The sequence below is a fragment of the Pelophylax lessonae genome (genome assembly GCF_965119305.1).
Source record: "Pelophylax lessonae genome assembly, chromosome: 6".
In the NCBI taxonomy this organism is placed as follows: Eukaryota; Metazoa; Chordata; class Amphibia; order Anura; family Ranidae; genus Pelophylax; species Pelophylax lessonae.
In genome coordinates, this window is record NC_138773.1 from 181768742 (window position 1) to 181791587 (window position 22846).

The 22846-nt window shown below is 48.4% G+C and overlaps 1 protein-coding gene across 1 annotated transcript in view; it reads right to left on the reverse strand.

The window, feature by feature from the left end:
• Nucleotides 1–11901: 11901 nt before the first annotated feature.
• Nucleotides 11902–22846, reverse strand: part of NEMP2 (nuclear envelope integral membrane protein 2) — an 89000-nt gene continuing 78055 nt past the window's right edge. Inside the window, exon 9 of the mRNA XM_082260150.1 lies at nucleotides 11902–12389. Within this exon, the coding sequence (XP_082116276.1) occupies nucleotides 12158–12389 (232 nt within the window). The 3' untranslated portion in view covers nucleotides 11902–12157. The remainder of the gene's footprint in view (nucleotides 12390–22846) is intronic.

Consider the following 22846-nt stretch of genomic DNA (forward strand, 5'->3'; position numbering starts at 1 on the left):
TCCAATCTCCTGTCCGTAGGGTCCCGGAACACCGGGGTATCCTCAGCAGGAATAGCAGTAGATTTATTCAAAACTGCCACCGCGTGATCCACCTTTGGCGGCACACACCAACGCTCATCAGCGGTGGGTGTAAATGGATAACGCAGCTTGAACTTACTTGGCACAGTAAAGGGCTTCTTTAAATTGCGCCATTGCTCATCAACAGCGCGTTGAAATTCCACAGGGCAGGGAAAAACCTGCGCTGTTTTGCGCTTCCTTTGCATCCCATAAGAGGACATCAAAGCAGGAGGACATGGTTCATCCTGCAAACGCAGTGTTTCCTTGATAGAAGCAACCAACTCATCCATGAGTGCAAGCTCTTCAGGCGAGCCAGGGGGAGAATTATCAACTCCTTCTACCTCAGCCTCCCCCTCAGACCCCACAAGGTCCAGAGATGAACGAGACCCTGAGAAGGGCACTCCAGCCATAGCAGCCCCATCGCCCTCTGAATCAGAGGAAATAGACAATCTGGGCCGTTTTGCGGATCGATCAGCCATAAGCATCTGCACCTGAGAAGCCAAGTTCGCCACAATAGCAGCCAGATCAGCCCCCTCTGGGGATGCAGCAGCCCCTTGGCCCCCCACCAAGGTGGGAGGAAACTTGCAATCCTGAGAATCCATGCCCCAGTAATAATTGAAATGAAGGACTGCCCCTTTAAGACCGCGGCGAGCGCAGCCCACCGCACACTACTGTATGTACCGACCCCCACAGGGATAAGGAACACTGAGCAAGGAAATACAGGATAAGGAAGGTAAAAAACCTGTAGAGACCATACAGGCTGCTGCCACCGATCGCTGTTCCAGAGCAAAAGGAAGTGATGCAATGACTGACCGCCCTATAAAGCCTATGCAGGCTTCACAAACATGGCCGCTCGGCTGAGGCATTGTAGGCAATGAGAAAATGGCGCCGACATGTGGCTGTATGAGCGATCGCCGCCAAAATGGCGGCGTTTGGCGCCAAAACACCGCGCTGTACCACACAGGGCCGGTCACCATGGTTTGCCGAAAAAAATGGCGGGCCGCATCAGCGGTCGCCGCACAGCATGTCTAAGCCCAGTCTGCCCCATACATCTCACACAGCAGAGCGGGAGAGCCCCCCCCCCGCAGCCCACAGAAAGGCAGCTATTCCACACAGGAATCTGACAGGGAGCTCAGCACATACACAGACATGCGGGTCACACAGTCACAGACTGACACCCAAAACAGACAGGTCCCCACATAGAAGTGCACTTACCAGTCCGGATGGCGTGGGGAGCCTTCTCTAGCGACCAAACCGCTGTACTGAGGACAGGGAGTGTCGCAGCCAGGACACAGTGGAACTGCTGTGCGAAACCGCAAATGGCATCCGGTGAGGTAGCCACCTCACAGGCAGCATCCCTGCAGCGAACAGGGATGGGTCGTTCAATGTGCCAGGGAAACCTGAGCTGAACGCTCAATGGCAGGCTGGGGAACCCCTGGCCCTGAGCCCTGGGATCCAGGGTGTCCAGTCCGAGACCCAGCTCCGCATGATCATCTTCATCCGAAGAAACTAAACTAATGCTGAGAAAAGAACAACTAAGTAAAAGAAAGAGAAAAATACTCAAAATAAAATCAAAAAGAGAATAGAAGGCTGAGACTGAAAGCCCCAGCACAGGATCAGCCAGCTACTCCTAAGCTAGGCAATTGAAAACGTGAGTTGAGAATGCTGGAAGCAAGGAGGTATTGACTGAGGGGACCACCCCCTAGGGGTGTGATATGCTAAAAGCTTTGATATTAACAAATCTTGTTGCCTAGCTACTCCTGCGGAGAAAAGGTCAATTACCCCATTAGTGAAGATTATGAAGTGGCGGCGACTGTCGGAGGACGTAAGAGAAATACACTTTTCATTTCTCAACCACCTATTACACTTTTGAAGGCCCTGGAGCACCAGCACAATGAAAAAGCCCACTAAATGACCCCATTTTTGAAAGCAAACGCCCCAACATATAATCTATGAGGCATAATGAGTCTTTTAAACATGTCATTTTTTTTCAGAATCTTTCGGAAAATGTGGAAAAAAAATGAAAACGCATTTTTTTTTACACAAAGTTGTCAATTTTTGAGATATTTCCAACACATAGCATGTACATAGCAAAAATGACACCCCAAAATACATTCTGCTACTCCTCCTGAGTATGGCGATACCACATGTGTGAGACTTTTACGCAGTCAGGTCACATACAGAGGCCCAACATGCAAAGAACACCATTAGGTGTTCTAGGGACACATAGCATGCACATACCATGAATTACACCCCAAAATACATTCTGCTGAGCAAAGGGTAAACAAAAGCTTACCTGTAGTTTTAGAAGTGCAGTTGTCCACAGGAGTTGAGTCCAGGCAGCAGGCAGGGACATGGTCAGCAACAGTGCATGCAATTCTCCATGCAAGGATACCAGTCCAGTGTCAGTGCAGGCCGAGATAATGTGAGCAGTGCTGGTGTGGTCAGTTCATGCGGCAGGCAGAGGCATGATGGTAGTAAGTCCTGCAGGCAGAAGTAGGGCCTCTGTCGGGATAGAATGGGGACAGGGGTAGAGGCTTCTCCCACCCAAATCGCTTTGAAGCCTCCGGGATCCAGACCCTAATCTGAGAAGAAGAAAAACAAAAAAAATTGTTTTCTTCATCCAGAAAAACAATTCTGGCCCCCTCACATATGCGAGACCCCTGTTGTATGAATCCCACTACTTCCAGAGGCAGGCAAAAATCGTGGTCAAACAGTCCAGGGTCAGTTCCAGAGCAGGCAGAGGTAGGTACAAAATCGGCAGGCAAAGGCGTGGTCAAATAACAGTCCAGGGTCAGTTCCAGATCAGGCAGAGGTATGAACAGAATCAGCAGGCAGAAGCATGGTCAAAAAACAGGCCAGGGTCAGTTCCGGAGCAGGTAGACATAGGTACAAAATCAGCAGGCAAAGGCGTCGTTGAATAACAGTCCAGGGTCATTTCAGGAGCATACAGTGGCATAAGGGGTGAAGGCGGAGGACTACGTTTACCATACTAATAATTTAGACAAGTATGGTAACGGCGGAAACAGTCTTCTACAAAGAGGCCTGGTTGGGAAGGACACTGGGGACAATAATAGCGGGTGTCTTTTCTAATTCCTGCCTTGGTACACACCCTACATTTTTTCTGCCGTTTTTGGTTTGTTTGTGTGGGAGGGATTTTACTGGGAAAATGGCGTTCAGACAGTCTGATTACGTCGGATTGAATGTTTTCTGGTGGGCCGTTTGGAAATATAAGGGCAGTGAAGATTTCCTCCAGGTAATAAAGGAAGGGTTGGGGGCTTTCGGTGGACTTGCGGTATAAAATGTATGAATTGTATGTGGCCAAATGAAAAATATAAATTGCTACTTTTTTGTACCAATGATATGTACGTCTTGTGGGTAGATAGGGTTCCATCATTTGGTCATTGAAATGCACTCCCCCCATGAATAAGTTGTACTCATGTACACACGTTGGCTTTCGGATTGGGCCATTCCTTCTTCGGGATTCCACATAGTTGTCATTGTGGATTGAAGACAACATGTACACGTCTCTTCTGTCCCTCCACTTCACAGCCAGAACTTCCTCATTTCTCAGACCCGCCGTCTCCCCTCTTCTCAGCTTGGTGTTTACTAGCCTTTGAGGAAAGCCTTTCCGTTTTTTTCGGACCGTGCCACATGCAGGAGTCTTCTTTCTGTGAAGGTTTCGGAACAGGGGCAAACTGGTGTAGAAATTGTCTACATAAAGGTGGTAGCCTTTTTCCAGGAGAGGGTAAATGAGGTCCCAAACTACTTTCCCGCTTGATCCCAAGTAGTCCGGACATTCAGGGGGATGCAGCTGGGTGTCCTTCCCTTCGTACACCCTGAAGGCATATGTGTACCCTGTGGCTCGGTCACATAACTTGTACACCTTCACCCCATAGCGGGCCCGTTTGCTGGGAATGAATTGTTTGATGCTCAGCCTGCCGGTAATTTTAACCAGGGACTCATCCACACATACATGTTGGTCTGGGGTAAATAATTGAGGGAATATTTCCGAAAAATGATTTAGAAGTGGCCGAATTTTGAATAGCTTGTCAAATGCTGGGGAATTTCGGGGAGGGCACTGGGTATTGTCGTTAAAATGGAGGAACCTCATGATCATCAAATACCTGGCCCTGGGCATTACTGCAGAGTAGATGGGCATATGGTAGATGGGTTTGGTTGACCAATATGCTTGCAGTTCATTTTTTTTATTGAGTCCCATGTTGAAGGTGAGGCCTAAAAAGATCTTGAACTCCTCCACCGTTAGGTCTCTCCACTCAAAGGGACGGGAATAAAATGATGTGGGGTTACTCTGGATAAATTGTTGTGCATACAGGTTGCACTGGGCCACAATTGACGTCAGCAGGTCCCCCGTAAAAATTAACCCGAAGAAGTCTATTGGGGCAAAGTTCTCCGTGTTGACCTGGACTCCTGGCTGGGCAGTGAAAGGGGGGATGATGGCTTCTCCTGAGTTGGGAGGAAGTCACAGGGGGTTCTGAAGGGCATAGGGAAGGCTGGCGTTGGTCCTAACCCTTTGGGGGCGAGGTGACACCCCCCACTTGAGCTTGGCCTTTCTTGCCGAGGCACTGTGGTGCTGGTGGATGGCACTGCAGAGCTGGTGGATGGCACTGCCTCCTCCTCACCAGAACGCCTTTGTTTGGCAGGCGGGCAGTATTCTTCCTCGTCGGAGTCGGTCTGCGTCCCGCTGCTAATGACCGGCTCGTAATTTACTTCGGAGTCAGACTCTGACTCCGAAGAAGATTCCGAAGCAGAAAGCTCCATGTCCCCACTGATGATATTGAAGGCCTCCTCGGCTGAGAAATTTTTTTTTGCCATCGTTGGTGATACTGATGGGCACGGTGACACTGATGGGCACTGTAAGACTGATGGGCACGGTGACACTGGCACACTGATGGGCACTGTGATAGGCACACTGATGAGCACACTGATATGCACTGTGGGCACACTGATGGGCACTGGTGAGCACTGGGCGGGCACTGGTGGGCACACTGATCTGTGGGCACAGATGGGCACACTGGGCACCTTAGATGATTTGCAATTTTACACTCACGGATCTCTCCTCTCCTCACACTGCAGTCTGTGTGTGAGGAGGGAGAGCTGGCAATTAGAGATGATCTCATATGTTTACAACCATTCCCCCAAGAGAGATGACCTCTACATCCTTCAAGGTCCCTTTGCGCTAGTCAAAGAGGATCCATAAAATAAAATACGGATAAGCGAAAGGGGCACACAGCATATACTATCAAAATATTTAGTACAATATAGAGATGCTCTATTCCTTACATACAGAGGTGTTCCTTAAACAGGGGTTATAGCAGTCTGGCAGGTCTGGTCATGTTCCATCAACTATAGGAAAATGTCCCCCATTCCAAGCAGTGCAAAAACATAAACATTAACTACAAATACATTAATAAACATTCAATGGTAGACAACAGTGTGAAAGTGTGGAGTCATCACGAAATATCCTACATAGTGGAAGCCATACTGAGATCTCCTAGTACACATAGCTATACAGGTAGGGTCAAGGGGTAATTAAACTACAGCTGTAAGGGCTAAGGGTAAGCTTACTTCAAGATATTTAATGAGTTAATGGAAGTCAGAAGCCTATATACATGGGGGCGAAAGACTCCCTTGAACAATGCACCTCAGGAAGACAAAGATACAGCAATAGTGGTATTGGAAAAAAAAACCCTGAAACAATATACACTATATTACCAAAAGTACTGGGACGCCTGCCTTTACACGCACATGAACGTTACATAGTTAGCCAGGTTGAAAAAAGACACTGCTGAGCAAAGGGTAAACAAAAGCTTACCTGTAGTCCATCCAGTTCAACCAAAAAAAAAAAAAAACCAGTATTGAAAACCCAACCATACAATCCCATATACACAATCCTATACCCGCAGTTGATCTAGAGGAAGGCGAAAAAACTCCATGTAAAAGGATTTTACGGTAAGTCAAAAATCCAGTTTTCTCTGTCGCTCATTGACGGACGCAGACTTCTTGATTAATATCAGTAGGGACGTCCCAAAGCAGTGCCATAAAAAAAGGGGTGGGACAGCAGAAACAAATCCACAAGGCTAAAATATAGCCCACCAGGCAAAACAGGACTCATTGAAACAATAGGATGACACCCACCTGAGAAACAGCAACCCTCAAGGGAGACTAAGGGCCCCCTTAAACAGCAGCACGCAAACTTTGCGGCAAAAAAGAGGCATCCACAGATGCCAGCACATTAACTTTATAAAACTTTGTAAAGGTGGGAACAGATGACCGGGTAGTCGCCTCGCCAACTGGAAGTACAGAAGCCGGACGGCAAAAAACCCCAGAAAGAACTAAGCGCCCGAGCAGAAAGCGCCTTCACAGGGAAAGGAGGAACTTGACCCTTATTGAACAATCCTGTACCCCTGTCTGCCTGATCCATCTGGAAACAGTAGCACCAGACGCAGGCAACCCTTTCCCAGGGCCATCCATGAGCACAAAAAAAGGAACCTGACTTGCAAAAAAAAAGGAACCTGACTTGCGAAAAAAAAAGGCAATAGTTGCAAGGTACACCCAAGCTTGCCCGAACCACAACCAAAGCATGCATGCAATTTTTCGGATGCGTAGGCTGAGGACACAAGGAGGCAAACAAGACTAATTCATGCAAATGAAAAAATGGAAACCACCTTCGGAAGGAAGGACAGTTCAGGACGAAGTATCCTGTATCCCTATGACCCATCAGATAGGAAGAACGACAGGACGCCGCCACCAGTACCGACAACCTGCGCGCAGCAGTAATAGCTACAAGGAAAAAAGCCACCTTCAGGGACCAAGTAAGCAGGGGTATCCCCTGAAAATTTGCAAAGGGAGGGTTCCAAAGAACTGACAGCACCAAGTAAGGTCCCAAGGTGGTAACAGAAGTCGCACCGGAGAGAGCAGGTGTCGCACCACCTGGATAAAGTATGCACCAGGGAAAAAGGTGACCAATAGCCTTAGAAATAATATTGCCAAGGCCAAGACATGACCCTCGATATACGCAAGGCCAACCTTTGATAAACTCCCTGTGGAAAAAAAAGCAACAATCGAGCGACGGAGCAAGAGCTTGGGGAACCCCAACAGACGCACACCACGCAATATATGAATTTCACGTACGATGATTCATCGTTCTAGAAGTTGCGTTAGTTAGCGTGAGCAGAGTAGGAATACTTGAAGTAGACAATCCCCTTTTCTTCAGCACCCGGCAATAAACAGCCAAGCAAGCGACCGTAGAACAGGATGGAAGATTGGCCCCTGACAGTAGGGAGTAGGGAATTCCCCAGGGAGCGTCCGCGACCAGCCCAACCAGGTCGGCATACCAAGCCCAACGAGGCCAGTCTGGAACCACAAGAATGACCGGAATCCTTTCCACCTCTATCCGGCAAGCAGTCACAGTAGTAACCTGAGAGGAGTAAAGGCATACAGCAGCTGATACAGACCCCATGGGGTCACCAGCGCATCAGCAGCGTCTACCCGAGAATCTCGGGAGCGGGCCACATCCCGCTGAACATCACTGTTGATCCGGGACGCCAAGAGATCCCTATCTGGAGTGCCCCAACTTGGGCACAACTGGTGGAACACCTCCGGATGGAGAGACCATTCTCCTAGATCCAAGGTCCGTCGACTGAGGAAATCCACCAGCTCATTTCCCACTCCGGAAAAGGGAACAACGGAGAAAGCTGGAACAGGCGTTACACCCATCGGAGGGTGCCAGCCACTTCCAAGGCCGCAGGGGCAATTAAGGTACCCCCCAGCAAATGACATAAGCCACAGCCGTGGCATTGTCCGATTGAATGCGTCCTGGACAATCCCAAGACGTTCAGTCCAGCGAAACAGGCAAGCCCGCACGAAACAATTCATTTCCTTAAGTCCAGGATTGGATGCTGTCTTGAATCAAGGAGAGCCACGGGTCCGGGAACTGGCAAGGATGTTACCCCACCCCAGATATGGGTGGGGGTGTACCTTCAGGCCGAAGTGGCCTTGTCAGCAGGTCTGGAAAGATTTGATTCTCGTTTTTCCAGGCCAGGGTCGCTTGGAACCCCCCAAGGGAGCCTTGAAGGACTTTGCCTCATCGACTGACCCTGAGGGACGAAAGAACTCCCTGTGCGCTAAAAGGGAGGGTCCTCGTCATCGACGGGGGTCCTCACCCCTCACAGCCTACGGGAGAAAGGTACTTAAACCCCCAGTGAGACTTGGAAAAAAGTCAGCCAAGGAAGTCCAAAACAGACTATCCCCAGAGGGAAAGATCAGTTAAGCAATCATCCAAGGCTGATCCGCAGGCCAACACTCCAGCCACAACATGCGCCAGAGGACCACTGCCCAAAAGGATGGGGGAACCTCCACCAGGATCACAGTAGCTCCATACAGTCTGCATACCGGCAGATCCACCATAGGTGGCACTGTCCACTAGTCAATGAGGGACCCTGCAAAATGATAGCGCCTAGCATACCCTCAGGCTGGGAGCAGTGTCCAAACCCCAGAGGAACGTTTTGGATGGTCGCACTCTTGTTTGAGCATATTGTCCAAGTACGCAGGAAAAGGAAAAACCTTTGCCGCTCTGGAAGGCTCGTGAGCGACAGTATCACGCACAGACACTAACAGCGCATCCACCAGTGCCTAGGCTTGCGAGGCAGCGAAGGCAAAAAGGACAGAAGACCCGAAAGGGAGACCCGCGTCAGCAGCGACTGATGCAGACCCAGAGTCTGAGGCATCAGATGAGGCAGGGGTAGGCGGAGGGTGTTTTTTTTGGGCACCTCGCCCTTTAAAAACCACCTCCAGCCGTGACACAAATGATTCCAGGACCACCGAAGTGCATCTATAGCCAGCCGGGAGCCCGGCGGCCCTGCGGCCACCTCGAGGGGGTCAGGTGGGGACTCATGTTCAGCAGGGTCCATGTTACAATAGGGGAACCCATTAGCAAATTTTGAGAAAAAAAATATTATTTTTTTTTTGAAAGAGCGTCCTGCTGCTCTACAACGCCCCCAAGTGCCCAGGCAGCGCGCACTAGAGACCCCCCAGCAAAGAGAGAGAGACCCCCAAGGCTCACCAACCCACAGCCAGATGCACCAGCAGGCCCAGAATGTCGCAGCAGCACTTGTCAGCAGCGATCCTTCTGCAGAGTATTGCGCCCGGGTCTGGGGAGGGGCTCCACCCACATGCACGCCTCCAGGAACTCCCATACAGTGAACTCATGCACTGAAATACGAGCTGGGTGTACCAAGATGGCCGCCGCCATGCAGAGCACATGTAGGCTACAAGAAAATGGCGGCCCCCAGCACCAAAGGGGACCCCCCCGTGCCTACCCACGGATCGATCGGCAGATGGGCCTGGAAAACAGGTAGCAACCCCCCCCCCACGATCGTTTGGGCGTCACCGGCGGCGCACCTCCCCCGCCCCCATCTGCGGCCTGTAACCCAGATTCAGCCCCCTGGAGTCACCTCCCAACATCCCCACTAGTGATGGGGGGTAGGGGGGGAGATAGGTGGGGGTGCACAACAGGACAGAGAGGAACCCGGAATTGTGGGGGTTCGACCATCCAAGGGAGAAGCCCGCGTCCACCCCAAAATCTGTGAGGGGGAGAGGGGGGAACATTTTACTCACCATACCGGAACAGGCGGGCGCCAACTGCTGACAGAACCCCTCTCCACCGAGGTGGGGGGGCTGTCGGCCAAAAAGGACACTGCGACTCAGGCTCAGACTGGCCTTAGGTGACCTGGCGAGACGTTTAACTCGCGGGGCCAGTCCCCTTCCAGTGGGACTATGTCGCGGCCGACCCAGCGCGGAGCTAGGGCCTGCACGCGCTCGTTGGCCAGGTGGGGTGACCACTGGATCTCAACATCCAGCCCATCGCCCAGATCCAACATAATTGCTTGTAGATCTCTCAGAACAATCCGGAGAAAAAAACTAGCTAAAAAATTAACTAAAAAAAGGCTTGCCAGGACCAGAGATCCCAGCAAGGAACTTAGGTCCTTACTCCTGACTAGGCAGAAAAAAAAATAGCATCCTATAGCGGGAAGTGAAAGGGTATACCCCCTGGGACTGCCCATGGGCGTAGCCAGAACTTTTTTCTGCCTAGTGTCCTACTCCTGTGGGGGGCAGTAAAACCCTACTGATATTAATCAAGAAGTCTGCGTCTGTCAATGAGCGACGGAGAAATTTAACTTTTTGGCCTAAAAGCAAAACACTATGAGTGGCAGAAAACTAACACTGCACATCAACCTGAACACACCATCCCTAGCGTGAAACATGGTGGTGGCAGCATTATGTTGTGGGGATGCTTCTCTTTAGCAGGGACAGGGAAGCTAGTCAGAGTTGCTGGGAAGATGGATTGAGCCAAATACAGGGCAATCTTAGAAGAAAACCTGTTGGTGTCTGCAAAAGACTTAAAACTAGGGTGGAGGTTCACCTTCCAGCAGGACATCGACCCTAAAAATACAGCCAGAGCTACTATGGAATGGTTTACATCAAAGCATATTCATGTGTTAGAATGGCCCAGCCAAGGTCCAGACCTAAATCCAATTGAGAATATGTGGCAAGACTTGAAAATTGCTGTTCACAGACGCTCTCAGTCCAATCTGACAGTGTTTGAGCCATTTTGCAAAGAAGAATGGGCAAAAATGTCACTATCTAGATGTGCAAAGCTGGTAGAGACATCCCCAAAAAGACTTGCAGCTGTAATTGCAGCAAAAGGTGGTTCTACAAAGTTTTGACTCAGTGAAATACAACACACTTTTCATATATATGTAAAACATTTTTAAAAACCATTTATCGTTTTCCTTCCACTTCCCAATTATGTGCCACTTTGTGTTGGTCTATTACATAAAATCCCAATAAAATACATTTAAGATCTTCGTTGTAACAAGGCACTGTATTGTAAAAAAAAAAAACAAAAACAAACATACTAGTGTGGACCTAAATTAAGAAGAAATAAAAAAAAAAAACAAGTCAGTTGGTTCTCTTGCTGCTGCCAAATTGTTCAAAACTTGCCAATGCTACTTTTGGACTAGTATTTAGTTTAGAGTTTAACTAATACTCATATACTGTATTTAGTGTGTTGATGGTAAAGGCTGGATTCACACTTTGAAAAATGAATATTTACAGTGTGTTTGTAATGCTAAAACACAGTAAAAGCACACAAAAACAAACTACAATGCTTTGTATTTATAACGCCAAAGTGCTGTAAAGTGAAGATGTGTAAATAACTTCCATTATAGGTAGTCAATTCTGTATCTTACAGTACTTAGAGGTGGGCATTTCAGATCCATTAGTACCACCTCACTGCAACCTTAATGATTGTACTGTAACGCCAAAGTAATAATCCAGTCTAACTGCAATCACAGCAAGTTTTCAAGACACTGAGCCCCCTCTTGTTGCTTACTAGAGCACCATCTGTTTTAAACCACCGGAACATATAGAAGTCCTTAGGGTAGCAATGTTGGCACCACCAGGGTGGGGGCATTTTTTACATTAGGTAATGCATTCTGCAGGAAAAAAAAAAACAGCAACAGCTAATAGAAAAACAAGGTGGCCAGTTTTTTTTTTTTTTTTTTTACTTAGATTGGAATTATTTCTTTCCACCATTGTTGCAACTTTAGCAAATAGTAGGACACCACAATATAACCCAAGAAGCAACCTGGACAACATGAACAACATGGAATCCCCCAAAGACTAGCCTACTTCATAGCAAGGGGAAAAGGGAAGTCATGGTTGACCCACTCGACAAGACGACACAGCACTATAATCATACCATTATTAATCATATGCAATATATAACCCCCCCCCCCCCCAAAAAAAAAAACAAATAAAAATTTGTTAGAAGATGGGCCTAATTGCTAAAATGTACACCTTTTGATGAAGTTGGGTGAACCTGCATAAGTCGTTTCATAGCAATAGCAGAAATGTGCATATCATGAGCAGTGCAAAGTCCTTTTTTATAATCTCTTCACATTTTCAGTTTCAGGAATACAGTAGCCCTTGAATTATAGGGCTGCCTCTGTGCATTAAAATGTCTAGAGTTCAGGTTTAAAAAAAAAACGCTTAAAATATTACAAAAGTGATAAAACTAGTAAAGCAGAACACTTGCTTCACTGTCCGATTGATCAAAGGCATTTCGATGATTCTCAGCGTATTCATTTTCTTCAGGAGCTAATTCCATCTGTTGGAAATTCTGTGATTCTTGGTCTTGCATGAAAAGCTGCTCTTCCAGGAAGGCACTTCCAAGTCCAAACTGTTCTTCATGTATACTGGCCTCTTCTAAGGAAACATGACTGGAGCCCAAGATAAACTGTGCAAACCTGTCAAACAGAAACACACACATTTTTAGGAAGTATTCTGCAAAATGTGAGGAAACAAAATATGGAGGCGTTACCTCCCGAAACTTTTATTTCCTGTATGATTTTTTTCTATCTGGTATAGACTGCATAAGTAGACTTTTGTGAAAATGAATCCAACCTTTAAAATCTTTTGTTAGTGGAGTACAGCACACACATACAGTTGTGCTCAAAAGTTTGCATACCCTGCCAAACATCGTAAATGTTGGCATGGATATTGAAAATATGGCTGATCAGCCAAAAAATGGATAGTGATCATATGAAGCCTTTTATTATCACATAGTTGTTTGTTTTTATTATGATTCAAGAATAAGCCAAACACCCAAACGGTTCTTGATCAAAAGTTTACATACCCTGGAATGTTTGGCCTTGGTGCAGACACATAAGGTGACACACACAGGTTAAAATAGCAATTAAAGGTTAATTTACCACATTTGTTGCTTTTTAAATTGCAATTAGTATCTGTGTATAAATAGTCAATGAGTTTGTTAGCGCTCACGTGGAAGCACTGAGCAGGCTAGATAGTGAGCCATGAGGAGCAGAAAATTACTGTCAAAAGACCCGCGTAACAAGATAATGGAGCTCTATAAAGTTTGAAAAGGGTATATAGAAAAATATCCAAGGCCTTGAATTTGCCAGTCAGTACTGTTTAAATCACTTATTAGGAAGTGGAAAATTCAGGGATCTCGATATCAAGTCAAGACCCAGACAGATTGAAGCCACAACTGCCAGAGAAAATTTTCAGGATACAAAGAAAAAACTTAAGGTGAAATACAGAAAGCTCTAAAAAAAAAAAAAAAAAAAGACGGTGTAATTGTTTTTAAGCAGCACAATATGATGATACTTGAACAAAAATGATCGAGTTGCCATAAAGAGGCCTAAAAAAGCCTGGTGAGGCGTCAAGGTTTTGTTGGGCATATTGTAACTGGGCTTTTTTTGTGGCATTGGCACATTAAAAGGCATCTTTCTGGCAACTCGAACATGCAGCTAATTTTTGTTCAAGTATCATCTTGTTATGCTCCTTAAAAACAACCACACCGCCTTTTTCCAGAGCAGCCTGTATTTCTCCTTTGGTTACTTGTGAGTTTTTCTTTGTCTCCCGAACAATTTTTCTGGAATTTGTGGCTGAAATCTTTCTTGGTCTACCTGACCATGACTTGGTATCAAGAGATCCCCGAATTTTTCACTTCTTAAGAAGTGATTGAACAGCACTGGCTGGCATATTCAAGGCATAGGATAGCTTTTTAATTCCTTTTCCACCTTTATAAAATTCCATTACCTTACTACGCAAGTTTTTTGACAGTTTTTTTCTGTTCCCCATGATTCAGTATCTAGCCTGCTTAGTGCATCCATGTGAGAGCTAACAAATTCATTGACTATTTATACACAAACAGATTGCAATTTAAAAAGCCAATGTGGGAAAAACAGGATTTATGACTTAACATAAAATCCATATTTCTCTGATGTTCATTGATGGACACAGCTCCTGATCTTCTTAACCATTGGGTTATACCGCCCCCCACTGAAGTAGGGCACAAGGTAGAAAAAAAGTTTGGCTATGCCTATGGGCATTCCCAGGGGGTATACTCCCTCCCTCTGCTATAGGTACTCAGTTTTGTTACAAGCAGTGTCAGAAGAATTACAACTCCACAGAGGGGTGGGTGCTGTGTCCATTAATGGTCAGAGAAATGGATTTTACGGTAAGTGAAAAATCCCTTTTTCTCTTTCGTTCATTAACCGACACCGCTCCTAATCTTCTTAACCATTGGGACGTCCCAAACCAGTGTTAAACATGAGGTGTGGGAACAGCGAAAAAGATATTCCCAAGGCTAAACTGTAGCCAACCATGTAAACAGGAGCTCAACCAAAACAACTGGGGCCCACCTGAAAAAAAAAACAATACACCCTCAAAGAGGACCAGGTCCTCTTAAACGGCAGCCTGCAAAACCTTGTGGCCAAAGAAAGCATCCATGTAATGGATCAACCAGCAACCCGACTGGGCACCTCCGTTGGCGGATGCTCCTAGTGCTTCTCGAGGGCTCCAAGCACTCCACCAGACCCTGTAACCACTTCAGACCCCACGAACCGCCGCAGCTTGTTTAGGGTCTCGCCGCCTCCTACCCATCCTGGACCTACGACAAGGCTCCAGGTTCCTGTGGGTAAACCTCTCTTTCCCCAGAGAGTAAAGCAGGAACAAGCTCTTACTCAAGCTCTTACAAGAGCTTAGTGATTATTCAAGGGAGTATGGAGAGCATAGCAATCCCTTGTAGAAGATTCCCCCAATGAGAGACAGGAAGTATAACTCAACTTTATTGAACAAGAAACAGACTTTTATACAGTTTTCCCCCACAATGTTACCACCCAGGTGGACCTTGTTGAAAACAGGCCCTGACATTCACAATCCAATGAAAACAGTTTTACACTCCCATACAGTGTACACAAAGATGTACACTGTGGGACAATCCCCCCTTCCTTAGCAGCCAATTCACATACACATATACATCCCATAATAAGCTTATCTTAAGGCAGACAGAACAATGTGAGGTCATTAACATTTAACAATGAGACAGGCACAATCCACATTCCCTCCCAATACACAAACAATAGGGAAGTCTGCCAAAGACAGCCTGTGTGTCTCTCTCACAGACAAGCACATGGAATACACTGTGTAAAGTGGTAGTAAATCTTCATATTTCTATATGAAGATATGGTTGTCAAATATTACTGTCCCACTTGAAGCAATCCAAACCATTAATTATCTGTCTTTCACTCATAGTGACAGTTAGTACCGTCACAATCCACTTTAAAGAACTTTGTAAAAGTGTGCATGGACGAACATGTGGCCGCCCTGCAAACCTGCGTCACTGACGCCTGATGATGGAAGGCTCAGGAGGCACTGAGCACCTGAGTAGAGTGCGCCTTGACAGGGAAAGGAGGAACCTGACCCTTGATGGAATGGGCCTGAATCACCGTCTGTCTGATCCATCTGGAAATGGTCGCAGAGGAAGCGGACAACCCTTTCGAGGCCCATCCATAAGCACAAATAGTGAGTCTGACTTCCTAAAAGACTCCATAGCTGCCAGGTACACCGTAATCGCCCAGACCACATCCAAGGCATGCAAAGTAAATTTCCTTTGGAGGTTTTGGCCTGGGACACAGAGAAGGCAACAAGTCTTCATTTAAATGAAAATCAGAGACAACCTGAGGAAGGAACGATGGACAGGGGTGAAGAACCCCCTCATCACTGTGAACCAAATGGTAATGCCGCCAATTCTGACACCCTGCGCGCAGAGGTGAAAGCCACCAAGCAGGGGAATCTCCTGAAGATTTTTAAAAGGAGGATTCTGGAGAACTGAGAGCACCAAATTGAGGTCCCGAGGCGGCAACAGAGACAGTACTCAAGGGGTCAAGTGCCTAATTCCCCGAAGAGACGTACGCACCAAGGCGTATGTGGCCAAGGGCATTGAAAGAAGACCGCTAAGGCTGACAGCTGATCTTGATAGTACTCAAGGCCAGTTTCTGCTCAACCCCCCTTTGAAGGAAGGTCAAGATCTGAGCCACCGAAAAAAGAGCGAGGATGAACTCCAAGAGACTCACACCAGGCAAAGTACATCTTCCACGTACGATGGTAGATCTTCCTTGAAGTAGATTTCCTAGCTTTTAAGAGCATTGGAATCACCGATTCAAACAAACCTCTATCCATCAGCACCTGGCTTTCAACAGCCAAGCCGTCAAAGCCAGCGACTGTAAAGCAGGATGGAAGATTGGTCCTTGGGACAGCAGATCCTCCCTGAGAGGAAGCTTCCAAGGAACATGGGCAACCAGCCGCATCAGATCAGCGTACCAAGCCCAGCGATGGCCAGTCTGGGGCCACCAAGAGGACCGAATACTTTCTGCCTCGATCGATGCATAGACGTCTTAGCAGAAGCTTGAGAAGAGTGAAGGCGTAAATCAGAGGATCCTGACCCCACAAGGCCACCGGCGCATCCGTGGCATCCGCCAGAGGATCCCGTGACCAAGCCACAAACCTATGCACCTTTCTGTTGAGCTGAGACACCAACAGATCCACCTCGGGGATGCCCTACCGGAGACAACTAATGAAAACACCTCCGGATGACGGGACCACTCCCCTTGGCCCAACGCCTGCCGACTGAGGTAATCCGCCTGCCAATTGTCCACCCCAGGATTGCGTACGGCAGGGAGGGCTGGAACAGACCGTTCTTCCCACCTTAGAATGACGGCTACCCCCAGAGCTGCCAGTACACTTCTTGTGCCCCCCCCCCCGGTGATTGACATAAGCCACGGTTATGGCATTGTCCGATTAAATGCGCACTGAACGATCAGTCCAATGTTCCAGGCACAGTCTGATCGCTCGGAGTACCAAGACATTGATCAGTAAAGCCCCGTACACACGTAGCGATTGTCGGGCGTAAATATTCGGCCACCGAACGATCGGCTTGTTAGTATGATGCTTCCGACAACCGACTCCGACTTTTCGGCCGAACAGAATCGGGTGTGCAGGCATTAAAATTTTTGTTGGCCAACACCAGAACGGCCGATTGTTCGCCAGTCAGTACAGAATTCGGCCGACAAACAGCAGATTTGCAAGGCTGGGCATGCTCAGAAAAGAAAAAAAGACATGGAAAGTTAACCATCACATGACATCACTTCTGCAGTTGGCTGTTGTTGGGGGGACAAAATTCGTGTGCAGTCTTTAGCACTTTTCAGCCGACAGGACAGCACTGGACAAAAGACGGCCGATCGTTCGGCTGACATTCGGTACGTGTGTACGGGGCTTTAGTCTTGACTCTTCCAGTATCCAGATCCCCCCAAGTAGAAATTTTGCTGAGGACACCTCCCCAGCCGGATAGACTGGCATCCGTGGTGATCTCTGTCCAATACAAGGGAAGGAAGGATTTTCCCAGCCGAAGCTCCAGAGAACGAAGCCACCATATTAGGGACTCTTTAGTTTCCCGGCTCAGCTGGATCCGATTGTCCAGAGACTAAGGATTCTTTTCCCATTTTGCCAGAATCTCCTTTGCAGGAACCTCGTATGGAACTGTGCAAACGCACCTGCCTGGAAGGTAGACACCCTCAGACCCAGTACCCGCATGCAAGTCCAGAGGGATTACCATCTGCTGGACAGCAGGAGACGAATTACAGCCTGGAGTTTTGTCCAGGAGCACTCTGGCTAAGGCCGAGTCCAGAGTCAGACCGAGATAGTCCAGCTTTGTGGATGGAACCAGAGCAGACTCCACTCGCAGAAGAAGGTTGTCCAAGTAGCCCAGTACCACGATCCCCCATTGGCGTAACAATGCTAGCACTGGGGCCAACAATTCCGTGAAGACCCGAGGAGCAGAGGCAAGACCAAAGGGTAACGTCAAAAACTAATATGCTCCTCTTCCACGGCAAAGCAGAGGAAGCGCTGGAGACTGACCTATACTGGAATGTGAAGCTAAGTGTCCTTGATGTCGATGGAGGCATAAATAAATCCCCCTGATGCAGGAAAGCCACCACCGTGCGAGCGGACTTCATTCTGAACTTCTGCACCCGCACAAAGCAATTCCGCGCCTTGAGGTCCAGAATTGGACGCACCTTGCCTTCCTTGCTTGGGACTGTAAACAGGTTTGAGTAAAACCCCTGAAAACTTTTCAAAGTCGGAACCATCACCCATTAAAGTAAAAGGTCTTGCACCGCCCCAAAAAGAGCCTGTAGGCGGACTGGGGACAGTCGCATGTTGGAAGGAAGAACCTTACCGGAGGGTAAGAACGAAACTTTATCTTGTAGCCGGACCGAATGACCTCGTGGACCAACCTGACATGTGGGGAGTCCATGGGTCTGGGAACCAGCGAAGACTTCCCCCCATCCAAGATACGGGTGAGAGCGCCCCTTCACGCTGAAGAGGCCTTGTCCGCGGGTCTGGAGAAGCCTGCTTTGGACTTGCCAGACCAAGTTCGCTTGGATCCCGTCAGTCGACCCTGAGGGATGAAAAAACTTCTTATGAGCCGAGAAGGAGGGCCCACATCTACGACGAGGGTCCTTGCCCTTAGTAGCCTGCGGAAGAAAGGTACTCTCCCCCTGTGAGACCTTAAATGTCATCCAAGGTAGCACCAAACAGGCGATTTCCTTGAAGGGAAAGTCAAGGCCTTTTAGAAGTCAGGTCCGCAGACCAGCATTTGAGCCAAAAGACACGGCGAAGAACCACTGCCAAAACAGAGCCGAGCCACTAGGGGAGCCGCATCCAAAAGAGACATCACAGATAAACTGCAGCCCCTGGAGCAGCTGGTCTGCTAGCCCTGCAAAAGCAGGGGGGAGCTACTCCCCCTCCAGGTTACAGCGCAAAAAACCTAGCCCACTCGGTTAGAGTCTGTGACACCAGGGCAATGGTGAAAATCGGCCTTAGTGACGAACCAGCCAGGGTGTACATACTGCGGTCCACAGCCTCCGCCTTCCTGTCAGCCCGGTGCTTAAAGGCCGGGGACTCTTCAACCGGAATCATGGTTGCCTTGTTTATCTGGAAACCGGAGGGTCCACCACCGGTTGAACAGTCCACTTCTTAAAAAGAAACTCCTCACAGGGGTATCGCCTAGCAAAATCGCTTAGGGGCCCCAAGGGGACGCTTTGGTCTTCCCCACTATTTAGTGACAAATAGGAGGGAAAAAGGAACACCTTTTCCGCTCTGGATGGCTTGTGAATGCCTAGAGGTACCTACGCCTCTGCCACAGCTTCAGCTGCGTCCTCCATCTTTAAGGTCTCCTGCACAGCTACAATCAGTGCGTCCACCAGCGCTTCCAGGTGCGTGGTCGCAGACCCAGCAGGGTGACCCACGTCCATGGCGGCCAAATCAGATTCAGGATCTGATGAGACAGATAAGGCAGGGGAAGGGGGGGCGCTTTTTGCCAGCTCGTCGCCCAAAAGCCACCTCCACCTGGGACACCAAGGACTCCAAGACCGCCGTAAGTGCATCGATGGATGGATGGGACCCAGAGGGCCCCGCAGGATCAGGTGGGGAGATGTGCTCCAAAGACTCCATGAGTCACCAGGGGGACCCCTAAAAAAAAGGGTAAAATGCTGCTAAGGGACATCCCCCAACGCTCTGGCAGCCCACCCAGTTGCCAGCCACAGAGCACCAAATCGATCCTCAGAGAGAGGACCCCACCAGACTCACCACCCCGCAGAAACCAGGCACTGCAGCTACTAGAAGAATCTGCACTGCACGAACGGCGATCAGGAAACGAAAAGATCTAGAAGTCAGCACAAGGGGATGAGGAGGGGCTCCCACCGCCGAAATCACCGCCCAGAGGGTTCCCCTGTCATGGCCACCATTATTTTTAATGGCAAACCACCGAAAAATGGCAGCCGGACTACAAAACACGGCCGCCATGCATTAAGCACACAGGCTACAAGAAAATGGTGGCCCCGCATGGCACCACAAGGCTCCTAGGGACCCAGGAGGGATCCCTAGGCTTCAGAAAATGGCACAGGCAGGAAGGAGGGCCCTGGTAGGAGCCCCCACCAGGTACAGCCCCCCCATGGATGATCGCCCAGTCGCCGGCGGCGCACCCCCTTGCCCCCATCGTCAGCACAGCACCCTTCCCCCACCCTAGGCGGTGGACTAGGCCACTCCCCAGCGTCAGTGGAAGGGGGGGCGAGATGGCCCACAGGGACCAACAGACTGATGAGGAGGGTGCCTAACTGGAAGGAGGGGAACCCAGGGGTCCGACCATCCCATGGAGGGGCCCACATCCACCCCAAAACCCTCCAGGGGGAGAGGGAGGACAGTTACTTACCATACCAGGAGCCAGGCAGGCACCGTTCCAGTCAGAACCATCTCTTCATTAAAATGGGGGCTCTGGGCCAGGATGAATGCTGCGACTCAGGCCGAGACCCGGTCGTATGCGACCTTGCAAGGCGTTTAACTCACAGGCCAGCCCCCGTTCGTTGGAGCCATTTCACGGCCGACCTAGTGAGGTCTGCGCGCATTCACTGGCCAGACTTGGGTGATAACTGGAACTAGATTATCCAGCCCGTCACCTAGTCCGGCAGTTGATTGTAGATCTCACAGGAAAAAATCCAGAAAAAAAATTTGATCTAAAAAGAAAAAAGTGAAAAAAACAGAAATCCTAGCAAGGAAGTAGGTCCTTACTCCTGACTAGGCAGAAAAAACTGAGTACCTATAGCAGAGAGCGAGTATACCCCCTGGGACTGCCCATAGGCGTAGCCAGACCTTTTTTCTGCCTAGCGTCTTACTCCTGCTGGAGGCAGTATAACCCAATGGTTAAGGAGATCAGGAGCTCTGTCCATCAATGAACGAAAGAGAAATTAATTTTTAAATTGCAATTTTTAACCTGTGTCACCTTGTGTGTCTGTACAAGGCCAAACATTCCGAGGTATGCAAACTTTTAATCAGGGCCATTTAGGTGATCTCTGATTTAAAAAGGAGTCTAACAGCTATGCAATAATAAATGGCTTCATATGATCACTATCCTTAAATAAAAGACAGTTTTTGACATGATCAGTCATATTTCAAAATTCACGATTTCTGGCAGAGTATGCAAACTTTTGAGCACAACTGTATCTCACCATCTATGTATTGGTGTATATGCATTGCAGTATAGGTTCAGTCTAAATTTCTTGAAAAACTAATAGCAGCAGGGAAGAGAAAATTTTGATAAAAGTCCAGCTTATTAAAAAGGAGGAAACAACCATTTTAACTTATTTCAGGTGCTGCGGTGAAACTAGCATCTTTTTCTTTACCGCATAACTAACAGATTGAAAGATATAATCCAGAAAATTGGTACAGTGTGCGCTAATCAGACCCAGTTTTGGGTCACAACATCCTCATTGCAGGTAGGATAGGAAATACAGTCCAGGCAGAAAGGGCCCATTTACACTTGCTTCAATTTCAACACACATTAAAGCGCCTACCACTTGAACATGCTTTTTTGATGCTTCAGGGATGCTTCAAATGAAGCTTGGCAAATGCCCTGTGTGTGATTTTCTATTTGCTTTAAAGGGGCCCCAGTAGATCCCCAGGTTAGTAGTACCCCCACTCTGCAGTTCCCCAGCTTATTAGTATCCTCGTTCAGCAGACCCCTCTCTCAGTAGTAACCCCAGCTTTGCTGATCCCCTGCTCAGTAATAACCGCCAGCTCTGCTGATCCCCCGCTTAATAGTAACTCCAGCTCTGCTGATCCCCTGCTCAATAGTAGCCCCCAGCTCTGCTGATCTCCTGCTCAATAGTAACCCCAGCTCTGCTGATCTCCTGCTCAATAGTAACCGACCAGCTCTGCTGATCTTCTGGTTTGCTGATCCTCCTCTCTTTGGTCCCCGCTCACCTTCCGCTATATTGCTCCCTTGCTATGCACCATGTGACATTGCTAGTTTTCTTCTCCGGTCCCCCCGACTCTGCCGCTCCGTCCTCTCTCCGGTCCCCGCTAACCTTCCATTATAGCCTTCCCATGTTGCATACCATGTGTGTTGTCTGCTAGTTGATCTGCTCTAGTCTGGATCCACTCTCTTTCCTGCTGCTTCTTGCTGCACACCAGATGTGATGCAGACACTTCCAAAATATATCCACATGAACTGGAAGGGACTGCCGATGATGCCTTTCTAGTTTGCTTGTTGGTTTCAGTGAAAGGACTAGAAGGAGGGATGGCGCATAGCAATGTATTGTGAAACTGGTAACCCTAGGTAAAGGACAACCAGTGGACGGTGATAATAGGAAAGTTTATTGGAAAGAACACTAAAATCCACAAACCGGTCACATGGTCTTCGGCATCACGTGAGGACACTGTGGGGGTCCCGCTCAGTCTAATGGGATGGCACTACTCCAAATCCAGGGAAGGAGCGGGAATGGGATCCAAAGGGTCACATAGACAGGGAAGGAAGTCAGCCCTGCGCGTGTGTCGGCCGTAACACACAATCATTCCCAGGATCCTCCTACCGCACAGCGTCACAGGAAACAGAGAGCCGAGGCCAGGACAAGGAGCGGTCCGGCGTGGAACTCAAGCTTCAGGTTTCCGTGACTACATGTATCGCGCGCATGCGCTTTGTCAACAAGTCATCCCTCCTAGTCCTTTCATGCCACACAATTCATCCTATGTTAGGGATTTGGCAGCACTGTGTGTGACATTTAACTCCCAGCAATTCTTCCCACCACCACACTGTTGTGGATGTTGGCGCCTATAATCCTACAGGTGGTTGTCCGGAGGACCAGCGCCAGGACTTTGTCTTTTGTTGGTTTCAGTGCATCCTGGGATACCTCATTCCTGCAATACCTCCAAAACAAAAGTGAAGCTAAAGCTGAGTAAAAGCCTTTCAAAAGCTGCAGGTGGTGCTAGCGAGTTTTGTCATACTTCTATGGAGGCTTTGAGATGCTTTGAAGCTCGAAAAAAGGGACATGGGTATAATTTTTGAAGT